At 37.3% G+C, this 16,641-nt stretch overlaps 2 protein-coding genes across 2 annotated transcripts in view; one reads left to right on the top strand and one right to left on the bottom strand.

Annotated features, from left to right (window-relative positions):
* The window catches only part of LOC132157170 (zinc finger protein 883-like), a 499,035-nt gene that overhangs the window by 10,035 nt on the left and 472,359 nt on the right, over positions 1-16,641 (bottom strand). Inside the window, exons 3-4 of the mRNA XM_059566425.1 lie at positions 1,743-2,876; positions 1,285-1,572 (exon numbers count right to left, since the gene is read on the bottom strand). Coding sequence (XP_059422408.1) covers positions 1,285-1,572; positions 1,743-2,876 — 1,422 coding nt within the window. The remainder of the gene's footprint in view (positions 1-1,284; positions 1,573-1,742; positions 2,877-16,641) is intronic.
* Positions 1-16,641, top strand: part of LOC132094136 (zinc finger protein 501-like) — a 197,436-nt gene that overhangs the window by 18,057 nt on the left and 162,738 nt on the right. The gene's annotated exons all lie outside the window — the stretch shown is intronic.

Genomic DNA, 16,641 nt, shown 5'->3' with positions numbered 1-16,641 from the left:
CACGAAGGCATCTTTAAAAAGACGCAGCTCTTTTGTGAATGTGCGTCGCAGGGCGAACACACACACAGAATATTACAGAACAAGGATTGTAAAGGATATGGGCGCCGGATGGCGCAGCAGGAACGGCAGTGGAAGGCGGCGGTGCCAGCGGCTTCAGGATGGCTCGTCCTGCTGATATGCTCTTCCAGACGGCGCTTGCTTCCTCGTGATCCAGCGATGCGTGAGCTTCGCTGAAGAGATGAAAAATCAGGTGAGTCAGCCTTTTCGAGCTCCTTTTATAGGTTGAGCCACACCCGTTTCGGCGGGAAGTGGCAAGAAGGGCGCGAAGTGCCCTTATTGGTCTGATGTTGCATCAGCCTGCGCTCGATAGGCTGTGCAGTTGCCGCAGAACAAGCCAATGAGCAAACGAGCCGTCTCGCCTATGGCTGTGTACTGCTGCAAATGCGCTTTACAAAAATACAAAATTAAGGATAATTTTTTGCTTCAGTATTTCGTGAAAAGAGACTTTTCCCGTAGCGTCTTAGCTAAGACGCAGTACGAGAGAGCTCTCGTAAGAGAACTAAGATGTAACTTTACAGGAAATATCTTGTTTATGTTTACAATCAGGTTTAGGTGCTTCTACACTCTTGTTAATCAGCTATCATTTCTCATTGATTTTAGGAATAAATTATAGGTAGTGTTAGGTTTAGGGGTAGGGATTGGGTTAAGTCTATATTTTTGGACAATAATGTTGATCCAGGAACATGTCTTACTTGGCAAAATCACGGCGACCGACTATTGACTTTATGATGTATCTGTATGATTACCATCTGTATAACTGGCCATCAACGTGATTATTGGCTATATGAGTATCAGTGTGAAATGCTGTAGCAATCTAGCAATCTCAGGATGTACTGTAATTGGCCTACATAGTTAATTATTTTTTATTATTATCATTTCTTATCACTCAAATTATACTTATTTTATTTTTCTAGTGCTCAAATAAATCATTTATATGACATTTAAGTTTCTTTCTATTGTTTTATAATCGAAAAACTATCCAGTGTTATGTTTAATGACTAATATAGTTTGTAGAACCCTTCAATATATTTGGTAAATATTTTTCCCATCCCTTACGAGAGAAGCACAGAAAGATCAGTTGCAAAGCTACATGACAGTATATTCGTCATTTTAAAAACAACAGTGAATACAAAAACACACAATAATAATATGTTTTGACGGTTATTTGGGGAGGAACTCCATCTTTGATTTGATCAGAATTTCAGCTGAATCTTGAATACTTACTATGATTGTTTTTTGTATGAATGTGTAGAGCAGATGGACAACTGAAACACTTCCCACATTCAGTGCAGTGATACGGTTTCTCTCCGGTGTGGATCCTCTCATGTCTTTTCAGATTTCCTAACACACTGAATCTCTTGTCACAGTGTGAACACTTATAAGGTTTCTCTCCAGTGTGGATCCTCTCATGTCTTTTCAGATTTCCTAACACACTGAATCTCTTGTCACAGTGTGAACACTTGTAAGGTTTCTCTCCAGTGTGGATCCTCTCATGCTCTTTTAAACAATTTGCTGTATGACAGAAAAGAAAATCAGTGTGGTACAGTTTTTGCTCAATGCACTTCAGTGTTATTAACGTTTTACTGAGGAGATGCCTTTTTAAAAAAAAATTTTGCCACTTATTTGGGGAGGAACTCCATCTTTGATTTGATCAGAATTTCAGCTGAATCTTGAATACTTACCATGATTGTTTTTTGTATGTCTGTGTAGACCAGATGAACGATAGAAACACTTCCCACATTCAGTGCAGTGATAGGGTTTATCTCCAGTGTGGATTCTCTCATGTCTTTTCAGGTTTGATGAATGATTGAATCGCTTGTCACAGTGTGAACAGTTGTAAGGTTTCTCTCCAGTGTGAATCCTCTGGTGCTGTCTTAAACACTTTGCTGAAATAAAAGTCTTTTCACAGTCAAAGCACATGTACTCTTTCACACCAGTATGTGTTTTCTGATGTTCATTCAAAACTGAAAAACGTGAAAAACTCTTTCCACACAAACTACATGAATGTGGCTTCTCCTTTGTATGAACTTTCAGGTGCTGCTTCAAGTCTGAAGCTCTTAAAAATCTTTTGCTACATTGATCACATGAGTACAGTTTCTCTCCAGGGTGGATGTTCATGTGTCTCTTAAGGTGTACTGATTGTGTGAAACTCTTCCCGCACTGATCACAAGTGTACAGTTTCTCACCAGTATGAACTCTCATGTGAAGCTCAAGACTATATTTGCATTTCAAACTCTTCCCACATTGATTACATGTGTACAGTTTCTCTCTTGTATGAATTCTCATATGTTTTATAAGGATTTCTTTCCATGCAAAATTCTTCCCGCAATGATCACAATGGTATGGTTTCTCTCCAGTATGAATGCTCATGTGACGCTCAAGACTATGTTTAGATTTCAAACTCTTTCCACATTGATTACATGTGTACAGTTTCTCTCCTGTATGAATTTTCATATGTGTCATAAAGATTTCTTTTCGTGCAAAACTCTTCCCGCACTGATCACAATTGTACGGTTTCTCTCCAGTGTGGATCTTCTCATGTGTTTTCAGTCTTGATGGATCCCTGAATCTCTTGTCACAGTGTGAACACTTATAAGGTTTCTCTCCAGTGTGAATTCTCATGTGAACTTCAAGCCTATTTTTTCTTCTCAAACTCTTTCCACACTGAGTGCAGGTGAAAGATGTCTTGGCTCTTATTTTCTTTAAATCTTTCTGTTTGGTTTGAGAGCAACTCAAAGGTTTTTCTCCAGTTTTGACATGATGTTTCTCCTCATCTTTACTCAATTCTTCGTGCTCCTCACTTTCTTCAATAAACTCTAAAATAAAAGAACAGAAATGTTAAAGTACATAAAAGTCAACCCTAGTCTAAAAGACAATTTCTATTCAAAATTTTGCACCTTTTGATGCAATTTTCAAAACCTTACCTTCCTGAAACTTTTCATGAATGAGGTACATTGATCTTCAAAATAATATTTTTAAAACATTATAGACACAAAATCATGTTTCTATAAGGAGAACTGTTAAATATGTTTGATCAACTACACAATTATTTAACATACATTTTGTTGAAAAAGTGTACCTTATTATTTACTGCTCCATCTATTTTATTCAACCGCTCTAAAGATTGTTTCTGTTACAACAAAGTAAATCTAAACTGCAGCAGATGTGTTCTTGCTCTGCCCCTTTAATCAGGGCTGCATTTTTATATATTTAATGTAATCGTAGTAAAGCACTGACTTTGGAGCACATGTTTGACTGAACGGTTTGCTTTGTCTTTATTTCCAATTACATAAGTCTCTTATACTTAATACTTATAGTTTTATAATGGCTATTATTGTTCATTAAAACTGATAGGCTTTTTAACAAAAAAGGTAGAGTTGTGCTTCATGTAATATTTCATTTTATTATTCATACAGTAAAGACAATCAGAGTATATGTGGACATATTGCCTAAAACACGTTAATATGTTTTATATTTTAAAAATCAAATGAAAAGAGGGTTGTGTTTTATCATTTGTTTTGTTAATGATACACACAGTGAAGAAAACAAAGAGGCAGTGGTGTTTGATGTCATTTTGTTTTATTGTGTGTATGCATTGCATGAACCACAGGTTTTTGGCTGTTAATTTTCAAAGGGTCATATGATGCAATTTAAATTTTTTCCTTTGTCTTTGGTGTGTTAGAATCTCTTTGTGCATATAGAAGATGTGTAAAGTTGCAAAACCTAAAGTCTCAAATCCAAAGTGATATTCTTTATAAAAGTTAAGATTCGTCCACACCCCCCTAAAATGGCTCACTCCCACACATCTACCTCACAATGTGGGAAGATTTGCATAATGCCAGAGAAGACTACAATGCCGGATGTTCTGACTCACAGACTGTAAGTACATTTTTTTATATTTAAAGAATTTTCCACTGATCTCTCGGCAAGATGAGACAAAAAAAAAAACATTACAAATGAGCCATTTTGTTGCATCAAGTGGGGACATAACTAGTTTAGAGGTTAACCGATTTATCGGTTTAACCGATTAATCGGCACTGATAGTTGATTACTGGAACAAACGGTTATCGGCAAAAACCCATGCCGATAGTCTTCTGCGTTTCGTCCGTTGCTGGAGCGGCTGATAGTTTCCCGGTTTAGGTCCTTTGCTGGAGCGGCTGAGAAGGGTCTGTTTTCATTATACAGTGCGAGAGCGGCCTCTAGAGGCTGAAATCCCTGACTGCACGTGCTGTCTGTTTAGACATGTGACGCTGTACGCTGAACAAAGCGAGACACACAGAAAATCCTGCCGTGCCTCAGAGTGCCATTCACATAGTTTTCCATTAAATTACATTAACAACGGTTCGGAGCGAATGTAATGTACATAATGAATTGTAAATTGAGCATTTTCATCTAAAAGTTTGTCTTTCTGTGGCTCAAATAAAGTCTGTATGCTTCATTTATAGAGCTATAAAGTAGATCGATCTTTCCGTTTGCTCCGTTTTTTTAAACACTGAACTTCAAACTTATATTTGCCTCATTGTTTATTCTTGAAGTCAACGTGTCCATTTGATGAATAAATAAACTCTTTTAGAGCACTGCTCGAGTTGAAAAAGACATGTCCGAAGACATGTCACACAGGTGTCCACCCCCTACTACTACTAAAATGAAACAAACATAATTTTTACAGGAATAATCACACAACATTTCTTCCATGTTTTAATTTTAATTGTAAATCCCCTTTGTTTGCCAAAAAAAGTTAGCTTAATTTTAAGTAATTGAAAGACAAATAAAATTTAGATGAAACGTTTAGATGAAAATGCTCAATTTACAATTCATTATGTACATTACATTCGCTCCGAACCGTTGTTAATGTAATTTAATGGAAAACTATGTGAATGGCACTCTGAGGCATGGCAGGATTTTCTGTGTGTCTCGCTTTGTTCAGCGTACAGCGTCACATGTCTAAACAGACAGCACGTGCAGTGTTTCATGTCTTGATTTGATAACAATAAAAATGTAAATACATAAAGAATTTTTGAGGGGGAAAAATCATTAGGCTTTTTTAAGAAAAAATTAATTAAGTGGTTTACTGCGTTCAAATAATTAGACATGCCAAAACAGAATTTTGTAACAGGTTCAGAACTGTTTTTTGTTTAGTATCATTTTAAAAACTATCGGTTAATTAATCGGTATCGGTCAGTGTGGTCCAACCTTGCTATTGGTATCGGTAAAATCCACTATCGGTCGACCTCTAAACTAGTTATAATGACTTATACTGCCTTTTTACGCATTGCGTTGCATTGCACCGCATAAACATAAAACCATGTCTGCATTTGTGATCGAAAAAAATGACAAACTACAAGCGCTAATCTACACTGCTCAAAACTCACGAAACAGAAAAGAGGCAGCGGTGGTTGATATCATATTGTTTCTTTGTTATGTATATGCGTTCCCTGAACTTCATTTCTACAGCTATTTATATACAGAGGTGGGTAGTAACGAGTTACATTTACCTCGTTACATGTACTTGAGTACATTTTTGGGTAACTAATACTTTTGGAGTACATTTAAAAATGGGTACTTTTACAAGTAAATTTTGGGGGGGAAATCTGTACTTTTACTTCGTTACTGTAGTTCCATGCTCCTCTCGTTTCTTTATCTCAATGCAATACAAGTTATAAATGCTTCCATTATTCCAAATATGCCGTCTACTTTTCTCTTGGCAATGAGCGATGCCCATTCGCGAATGATTCATTCTTCAATACTGTCAATACTGTTCAAAGGCTTGATCAAACCAGTTGGCAAACCAGTGAAATGGTTTGCGAATCAGTTTGAATGATTTGTTCAGTTTCCTGCTGCATGCGCCGAGTTGTCCGAAGCAGTTTTTTTAACTTAGAGTTGAAAAAAAAAATTTACTTTCATCTTTTATCCTACCGTCCCTCTCGAATCAAACTTGTGAAGTCCGAACCACCAAGCATGCAAGTCTGAATTTTGCATACATGGTATTGAAAAACCATTAACGTCCCTTTTAAACAAGTAATGTCACTCGGCGTTATGGCTGGATGATTAATCGAAAAGTAATCGAAACCGTCCAGTCAGTGGCATAAAAGCAAAACACGGAGGTGAACGCCGGTTCAACACATATGGCACGCGAGCGGTGATCCTTGCGTCTTCACTAAACTTTGTCAGTTGTATTTGTTTTATGATTGGACATTCAAGCAATTATACGGTCGGATGTATATTATTATTTCAAGCTCCCATGTTCGCGCAGCTGCATTGTGGCACGAACACTCATATAAACAGCTGTGAAGATCGCGCACACAGAGGAACGCAAAAACTAGTTGTCAGCTCTGTCCTGTGATTTATTACTAAAGTAGCTTAGAATCTCAAAACGTATTATAGCATATTTTTCTACTTTTGAAGAAACTATGCTATTTACAACCCACAGCTTCACAATAATATAGAGACAGTATGACTAATTCACACACGCAATCACTCGTACTGGTACTTGTGCCAATGTATATTTATCTGAGCTGCGTCTCACAGACAGTAACACTGAACTGAGCTCTCCTTTGCGGAATTGCTAATGCAACCTTTTCACACCACAGACTGAACACAATTAATCATTGCTTGGTAATTAGCCAACAAAGTATTGACTGTTGTATGAAGTTTTGTTTGATAGAAATATATGTAATGGATTACAATCAAAGTTATCTGAAATTATCAAGATGAATTTGTTCTGACAGTTTAACTCTGAGTTCTTGTCATATTTTATTACCATTTTCTAAACTATAGCAAATAAACTGATAATGTGAGAAATGTTGAAGATGTCTGAATAAATTTTGGTTTGACTGTATGTTTAATTTATACAGTGCTACTTTATATTTAATTATTCGGTTTCTGTACCTGGACACTTACAAACTTGAAAAAACGTAAACACTGTGTAAATAGCACAATCAAATAAACAGAACGAACATACAAACTAAACACTTTCAAACAGGGCCCACTGGTACAACCTGAACCGGGGCCCCGCAAACCCCAGCTACGGCCCTGCTTACAGTACAAACCTTGTCAGTGAACTATGAGGGCAAAAAAACAAAACAGAAACAAAATAATCGTTCATTAATCGTAATCGAGGTAAAATGTTCAATTGATCCGAGGTTTTGATTTTAGGCCATAATCGTCCAGCCCTACTCGGCGGCCATCTTTAAAATACCTCCTAAGCATGCAAGTGCGGCAAAATTCTCCAATCAAATTCTCCAAAACTGTTCACCAAGCTTACAATCATATTTAATATTTGAAATCACCAATGAAATCTACAACAACTGCCTTATAATTGTTGTTTCACACACTCAAAAATCGATAAAACGGCTTATTTTTTAGGTTAGAAGAGCCAGTGTGCTATCGCAGTCATGACACAAGTTTGTGAACGCTGCATGTTTCTATAGGAATCAGAGTTTCTAACGCCAGCTGTGCAGTGATGCGATGACTTTACTAATCAATGATTGGCTGTTTCATTTAATAGGCTGGGCTTATTTGCCATATTGGGCGTTGCACTTTCTCCCACTCTTACGTATTAGGAGTGCACAGACTATTCTTTGCTACAAAGTGCCTCCTGCTTCCAGAGAATGAGCCTGTCTACTAGGGATGTGCAGGTCTAGGTCTCTCGACTAAACGGAACAGCTCCTACTAGTCGACACTGAAAACAATAGCCGATTACACGATAGAACAAAAATGAAAAAAAAACAAAACAAACATGAGTATCATTAAAATTACCATCATTTTGTTACTATCAAATTCCCATTGTTACATTTAAAATATTTAAAATAAAAAGTTAAATGAAAACATTTGAACAATAATACATTATTTTTAAAAGTGTTTTGGGACGTAAACTACATTTTACCTCAAGCCTCGCATGAGTTTTCTTCGTGTCAGATGTGGCGAGCTCAAAATTGACCACGAGCAAGGTGTGGGATTATTTTGAATTAGAAAGAAACTGAAAAGTTTTGTGTAAACTGTAATTTCAAATTGGCTAACAATAACTCTACTGGAGCGATGCATAATCATATTCACTACATCACGTAGCCGTCTAGCTTAGAGTCTAGCCAAAGCCAGCTAATATCCATCACTACAGCCCGTCGCCGCTTCGATCCCATCCGCGCAGTCTTCTTCGAAGATCAACTTCGGTGGTGCTGCGTGATGTCCAGGCACTTTCCGAAATTCTGTTGTCTTGATTGTCGTTATATCTATGTTATTTCAAGTGCAGGTATATGTTTCCATCACCCTGTTTTAATGTGCATATCGAATGAGAAACGAGTGATGGAAACGCCAAATTTAGAATAAAAATTCCTTTATCGGTAAAAAAGTTTTTACGCTCGCTTGAGGTGGTTTTTGACTTGTGTAAAAAAGGATTAATGCAAATAATGGGAGACGGAAATGCATTTTGTGAATAAAGTAAGCGCATATAAAAAATATTTGACTTTGCGCTATATGATGTGGGATAACTTGACTAGCTGCGGACTGCATGATCTCGTTCCACAGCATCTGAAATGTTGTTATGGTCGTTCTGAAATGCCTGAGCAAAGTCTGTCATCTGTCATTTCTGTATAATGTCTTACATGACTGCATTCCCAAACAGCAGCATGCATCCGCCTCCCAAAGTAAATACATCATTCATTGTGTTTCGTCTGCTCGCTCTGAGGCGCAAGTAATTTATCATATATTATTCAGTTCAACTAGTTTTCATACTGATATTTAGTGCCAGTTTAACAGGAAGTGACGATTTTGTTCTCTTTGATGCGTTGGATGGAAACAGTGCTTGTTTCCAAATGTTTTATGTGATATTCCAAATTTGTGCTTAAGTTAAATTCGCAACTTTGGATGGAAACCCTAATCGCCTAAGGTCCTGTCTTTCTTTTTGGTCTTTTTGTTTTTAGATGATATTGCATACATGACGAAGTATGTTTTTAAAAGCCTTTTTAATGCTATTACTTGATAAAATTTCCTATTTTTTTTGTCTTTTGTGTTTTAATATGTTGGCTAACGTTAAATGAAGAATTCTGTCAGGCTATTGATTGATTTTTCTGTCTTCTGCATTTCCCCAGCTGATTTTAATAAATAAGCATTGGCTGACGTTGAGTGTGTTCTCTTCTATTTAGTCGGATACAAAACTTCTGTTTAAACGTCAGTCAAATTAGTCGTCGTGCACATCCCTACTGTCTACAGCATCATGTTTTTGTTGTTTCTCACTCTTTTTTCTGTTTTCTACCACAACTCCGAGCACTTTTCATATTCTTTATCCTGGCTGAAGCACTTTTGTTTCAATCTATAAGAATAATCATCCTATGTTATATTTTAAAGTTAAATATATTAATATTAATAAGGTGAGACTGAGAGTCTTGTGCTTATTTGACAGTGATTTCACATTTCTTGTTTGTATGAAGGCTAAACACAAATAAAAGGTGACCCTTAATTTATTTGTGCCATTTGTTTTCTAAAATATATAGTTTTATAGGTTTCATAGACTTGGAAAATTCCTTTTTCATAAGTTGTAGGTACGGACCAACCTGCATCCTCCGGAGGTTGCATTTATAGGCTCCATAATGAAGATTTTATTTTAGACTAGATAAAAAAGTTAGTCAAGATAAACTTTATGTTGGCTTGAGAAAGCTTAGCCTGAAAGTTTACAGCAGTTGTAAAAGCGTAACGTTTGAAAATTTAGATAGATTAGATAGATGTTGATAATGTTTCTAGCATGATTAGCATGTTCAGTTCAGTTCAATTTTATTTATATAGCACATTTAAAAACAACCATGGTTGACCAAAGTGCTTAACAATTTCTGGAAAAAATAAAGTCACACACAAACAAGACAAATACAGTAAAAACATAAGATCTGTATTCCTTGGCTTTTATTTAGAGCTGAACTGAGACATTAAGTAATGACTTAAGAACTGCTCAGACTGTTGGAATTTTTATGTGTACAGGTAAACGATTTCACAAATTAGGTGCCACCACTGAAAAAGCTTGGTCACCTTTATTTTTTAACCTAGTTCTCGGTACATTGAGGAGCACCTGATTGGATGACCTTTAAAATCTTAAAAACAAACAATAAAATATTGAAATCAATGCCAGTGTAATGAAGCTAAGACGGGTAATGTGCTCATACTTTTAAGTCCCAGTTAAAATCTGAGCTGCTGCATTTTGGACTAACTGTAAGCGTTGAAGAGATGACTGATCCAAACCAACATATAAAGATTTACAGTAGTCTAGTCTAGGGGTGTGCTCAAAATATCGATTCTTAGATACATACCGATATAATAAAAAAAGATACAGTATCGATATTCAAGCCCTTAGTATCGATACTCCGCCCAGCCATTAGTGTGCGCAGCAGCGCCCGCGAGTTTAAAAAAACTCATGGAAAATGTTGAAGATTTTAGAAGCGCCATTGTCCCTAAAGGCAGATGTTTGGACACATTTTGGTTTTAAAGCAAAGGAAGGAAAACCAAGGGAACGATAAAACAAATGCAATCTGCAAGCATTGCCAGGCTTCTATACGCTACACCGGTAATACAACTAACCTGCGCGCCCACCTGCAAAGACACCATGCAGACAAGCTAGCTTCGCCGCAGCCCAAAAAAACACGGGACCCCAACTACTTTGGACAACACAACATCCAAGCTTCCATCTAACTCAGTCCGTTCACAGAAGATTACGGAGTCTGTGGTGCATTATATTTGCAAAGGTTTATGTCCCTACAGTGTTGTAGAGAACACAGGCTTTCGCTTTATGATCAACACGTTAGATCCCCGTTATGTGATCCCTACCCGCAGCTACATGACCGACAAAGCAGTACCGAGGATGTATGACAAAGTCAAAGACAATGTTAAGTCTGCCCTGAGTTCTGCCCCACGAGTGGCACTGACTTGTGATGGGTGGACATCGAGAGCCACGGAAGCTTTTGTTACAATCACTTGCCATTACGTTAACGAGGAGTGGGAACTGATGTCGCACGTTTTACAAACGCGAGCCATGCACGAGAGCCATACGGGGTCAAACATTCCAGAGTTACTGAAAGCGGCGCTGGAGGAGTGGACCTCGTATCCAAAGACCCAGCTATTGTGACCGACAACGCCGCAAATATGAGCGTCGCAGCGGAGCTTGCCGGTATGTTGCATTTCAGGTGCTTTGCTCACACTTTAAACCTTGCCTCGCAGCGTGCACTGAAGCTTCCTGCTGTCACTCGTTTATTTACTGAACATAAACTGATCACTGATGTTGTGACGCGCTGGAATAGCGCGCATGATATGCTCGAGCGCTTTCTTGAGCAGCAACCCGCTGTCTCCGCTGCTCTTCTGTCCAACGAGCTTAGGAAAACCGAGAAAGAAGTTTGCACCCTATGTGAGTCTGACATTACATCTGCGGAGGAGATAGTGGATGCAATGAAGCCCATGAAGATTGCTACTCTTGTAATGTCAAAAGAAAGCTCTCCAACACTGTCAGTTGTGGCCCCTCTTCTTGCTCAGCTCATCCAGGATTTCCAAGAAAGCCGAGCAGATAGTGAGATATTAGCGGCTATTTGCCAAGATTTGAGCAAGAGGTACATGGATCAGCAGAAAGAGACCATGTATGTATGTTCAGCACTCGATCCAAGATTCAAAGCTTTGCCCTTCCTTCCTGATGATGATCGAGAGGAAATATACTTGAGAATCACTGCAGAAGCTCGAAGAATTAAAGAACTATTTCAGGTAAGCCCTTTCACTGTGTCATTAACATTAGTATTACATGGTTAAAAAACATAAAAAACAAACAAACAAACAAACACACACACACACACACACACACACACATATATATATATATATATATATATATATATATATACACCAAGTGTAATAAAACAAAATATTCAGTTCATAATTTCAAATTCATAAAAGTATGTTAGAGCTTAAAAACCTAAATGGTTTCAAACATATACTTCATGTAAAGCACTATTCTAGCAAAACAATATATTGTAAAGGTTTGTCAGTTCATCGCATTAAATAAAAGGCAAACTAACTATCATGTGTCTTTGAATATGCTCTTTATAGAATTAACTATGGGTTTATTGATAAAAAATATGTATTTTGCATAATAGGAAGAGGCTGAAGTTATACCAGGAGAGGAGGACAATCATGTGGAAGACAAGGATGACATTCCTGCCAGCCCACCACCCAAGAAGAAAAAGGACTTGTGCTGTTTGGCTGATCTGCTTGGTTCAACTTACAGTGCAGGTCCTGCATTGAGACACAGAACCACACAGGCCCAGGCAGAAGAGGAGATGTCAAGGTACAAGGAGGCACCACCCCTGTCTCTTGCTGAGGGAAGTCCACTCAGTTGGTGGAAAGAGCACCAGAATGAATATCCACTAATGTCACGCTTTGCCAAAGTGTACCTGTGCATTCCAGGGACTAGTGTCTCCTCGGAGCGCGTTTTCTCTACGGCAGGCGATATTGTAACCGCACAGAGAAGTGTACTAAGCTCAAAGCATTTTGACTAACTTCTGTTTTTGAACAAAAATCTTAAGTCATAGGATAAAGCTAGTATTACCAAGAGTATCCTCAGGTTATTGTTTTGTTGCTGCAGTCATTTTTGTTCAACCTGCCTTTTTGAGGACAAACCTGGTTACCATTTACCATTTAAAAATCCATCCTGTTATGAGGTAGATTAGATTTGTTGTTGTGCCAAATGTTAAAGCAAGATGTAGCATTTAAGTGATTTCATAGTGAAATGTTATGGCAGTACATGGTGTCACAAAAAAAGAATTATAAGAAGATTTAATAAGAATAATAATAATAAGAAGATTTTGTGCTTGTGTGAGCTCAGACTGTACCCTCGGAAAGTTAAATGTTGACTTGTGGTTATTTCCAGATTAATACAATTTGTGTACAATTAATCAGAGCACTTAAAGTTGCAAATATTTAAGCAAAATGCACTTTGTTATAATGCACTTTTGTCTTCAATAAATTGTTTGTCTTCAAAAAAATTGTGAGTTCTGTTTGTTGAATAAATGTGTTCAGCATTAACTAACTGGCTCTGTAACATGTATTTTTATTGAATCGTATCGAATCGTTTCACATTGTATCAAACTATGTATCATATCGCCAGGTTCTCCAAGGTATACAGCCCTAGTCTAGTCTAGATGTTATAAAAACATGAATTATACTTTCACACTCCTTACGTGGCAGGTAGGTCTTGACGTAAGCCAACAGTCTCAGTTAAAAGAAAATGGCTTTTTCAACAGAACTAATCTGTTTTTCAAATTTAAAATCATTGTCAAAAATCAAAGCATGATTCTAGGTAAATGGACGAACATACAAACCTAAATTACCAAATGCATCTACACAAGCCCTTAAATCCCCAGGACGACCAAACACAACAATCTCAGTCTAATTTTCATTAAGACAAATAAAGTTCTGATCCAGCCATATTTTTAAATCTTTCAGGCAAGTAATGACAGAAATTAAGCTTTGTCATTTGTTTTTTCAGGCAAATACATTTTTCATTACAGTGGAAGGAGATATTGTGCTTTCTAAAAATATACCCCAAGGGCAGCATATACAAAGAAAACAACACAGGGCCCAATACTGACCCTTGGAGGACACCACAAATAAAGAGGGGCAGCAGATGAGTGAACAGAAAACCTTCTGTCTGTCAAATATGATTGAAACCAATTAAAGGGCTATGCCCTTAATACAGACACACTGTTCAAGTCTAGATGAATAGAGTGGGTGACCATATCAAAGGCCGCAGTCAAATCCAAAAGGACTAAAACAGCAGAGTTACCAGAGTTCACAGTTAAACGAAGATCATTAGAAAATCTTAATAGAGCAGTTTATGTAATGTGACGGCTTAAAACTAGACTGAAAAAAAATATATATATATATATATATAGATCAAAAGATCAAGATCAAAAGGTAAACATACAGGTTTATTTTCACATCCTTCTGTGATCAGATTTTCTTAGGGTGCCAATAATTCTGATCATCTCTCTCTCTCTAAAACAGCCGTTTATGTTTAACATCATAAACAATAATTTGCATGTTGCAAAACTGACAAAAGTGGGAGATTTTATGCAATAATTTATTAGGCATTCCTTTTCTTTTCTTTTACACCTGTGTTCAGTTTACTTTGCTTACTTTTAAAAAAAGTCAACTATGTTTTTTTTTCAGTATTTTTTCACTGCTATTGTTTTCTTTGGATTTGATTCTTAGTTCCATTAAATTTCAAGCTTTTCTTTGTTCATTCCATCTTTTATAGGCAAACAGTCAAACATTAAAGATGAATGAAAAATAAACACCAACCTCCTCGTTCCTCGTGATTTATTCTCCAGGTTTCTGGTTCCTTGTGTTTTATTCTCCAGGTTTCTGGCTCCTCGTGGTTTTCTGGTTCCTCGTGTTTTATTCTCCAGGTTTCTGGCTCCTCATGGTTTTCTGGTTCATCGTGGTTTATTCTCAGTGTTTCTGGTTCCTCGTGTTTTATTCTCCAGGTTTCTGGTTCCTCGTGTTTTATTCTCCAGGTTTCTGGTTCCTCGTGTTTTATTCTCCAGGTTTCTGGCTCCTCATGGTTTTCTGGTTCATCGTGGTTTATTCTCAGTGTTTCTGGTTCCTCGTGGTTTATTCTCCAGATTTCTGGTTCCTCATGGTTTTCTGGTTCATCGTGGTTTATTCTCAGTGTTTCCGGTTCCTCGTGATTTATTCTCCAGGTTTCTGGTTCATCATGGTTTATTCTCAGTGTTTCTGGTTTGTGTTTTATTCTCCAGGTTTCTGGTTCCTCGTGTTTTATTCTCCAGGTTTCTGGTTCCTCGTGTTTTATTCTCCAGGTTTCTGGTTCCTCGTGTTTTATTCTCCAGGTTTCTGGTTCCTCGTGTTTTATTCTCCAGGTTTCTGGTTCCTCGTGTTTTATTCTCCAGGTTTCTGGTTCCTCGTGTTTTATTCTCCAGGTTTCTGGTTCCTCGTGTTTTATTCTCCAGGTTTCTGGTTCACTCGTGTTCTCTTCACTCTCTTCTTTAATAAACATCATCTTCACAGCAGCAGATCTCAGTTCAGACGATACTCCTCCAGATATTCCTGCTTGCTTCAAAACTTAGTCTCGACTGTGAGGATGAGAATATTACAGGTATTTACTGACCTGATTCAAAAACTGTATTTTTCTACTTACAGAAACAACATTTCTAATCTATTGTATTAAAACAGCTTCACAACAAAACAAAACGGAGCACGGTGAAACTAAGCTTCTTCTTCTGATGTTTAATGGTGTTTTCCAAACAAACGCATGTGTTTAGCGCCACCCGCTGGACTGGAGAGTGAAGCAACGAGAGGAGGGAAATAATACTGTGAAAATGACTTGTTGCGTCTATAGACGGTTTCAATGGCAATAAACGCTACTTTATCAGACATATAACATGCAAGATGAAATTAAAATTACACAGAAAATTTGATAGAATATTTAAAGATAGTCTTCCTTCAGAAATACAGTGATATTAAAACACCCGCACCTCGTTTTGTCACGTGCAGTAAGTTGCAGCATGTAAATGAAAATTAAGATCAATGAAAACACATGATAGTGATAAGATGCAGCCTTATGAAAAAATTAACTGAATCCAAAATATTAAAGTTTAGTATGAAAAACTACATCCTTGGGTTTTGTGTCCGTCTGGAACGCAAATTGGTGAATGACAGGTAATATGATTCCACAAACAGATCATTTTGGGGGCCCTAAGCAGATTTCAAAATGGGGGCCACCCATCCCCAAACATACACACCATACTCGTCCTACACTGACACATCTTACATCAGACTGCTGTAATAGGGATAATATGTCAAATTAACAATACAATGTTGTGCTTGAATACATATTTTAACAACGAATAAGTTTAAACACTATAATCTCAATGTGTGTGATGCATCAATGTAATTAGGACAAACTCAACATAATTAAGAAAGTTTAAATATTGTGCAAAGTCATTTTATTAGAAGGATCATCATAAATTACAACCATCATGATTTGGCAATGAACGCAAAGTATGTTATTGCAATTACCGCGAACAAATAAATATTTAAAATAAAATTCTAAGACTGGAGTGCAAATGAAAAGTACAGCAACATTCAAATTGCAGATTCACAAAAATCGGTTTCACAACAATGTGCAACTGAACATGACATTGTTACTGAGTAAAGGGAATTATGCCATCAAGGAAAGTCGTATTGCTGTCAAGGCCTAAATTCTTGGCCATCTTGCCTTTTTGTTCGAAAAATCATTTTTTATATTATCATGGGATAGCTGGTTGCCAACCTCATGATTGATGCTAATTATGTCAAGAGCACTTAGATGTTCTTGTGCCATTGAGGATCTGAGGTAGGTTTTTGTAAGCTTAAGCTTTGAGAAGCTTCACTCTGCTGATGCCACTGTTACTGGGAGAGTACATGAAATGCGAAGAGCTAGCCAAAGGTTTGGGTACAGCTCACATATCCCTTTATCGTACAGGAATGCAAGTAGTTCCAATGCAATTTGTGTATAGGGAGAGTTGGAAGGCTTTCTAATTCCATGACAAGGTCTTTCCA

The sequence above is a fragment of the Carassius carassius genome, chromosome 1 (assembly GCF_963082965.1).
Source record: "Carassius carassius chromosome 1, fCarCar2.1, whole genome shotgun sequence".
NCBI lineage: Eukaryota > Metazoa > Chordata > Actinopteri > Cypriniformes > Cyprinidae > Carassius > Carassius carassius.
This window is presented reverse-complemented; position numbering and strand designations above follow the sequence as displayed.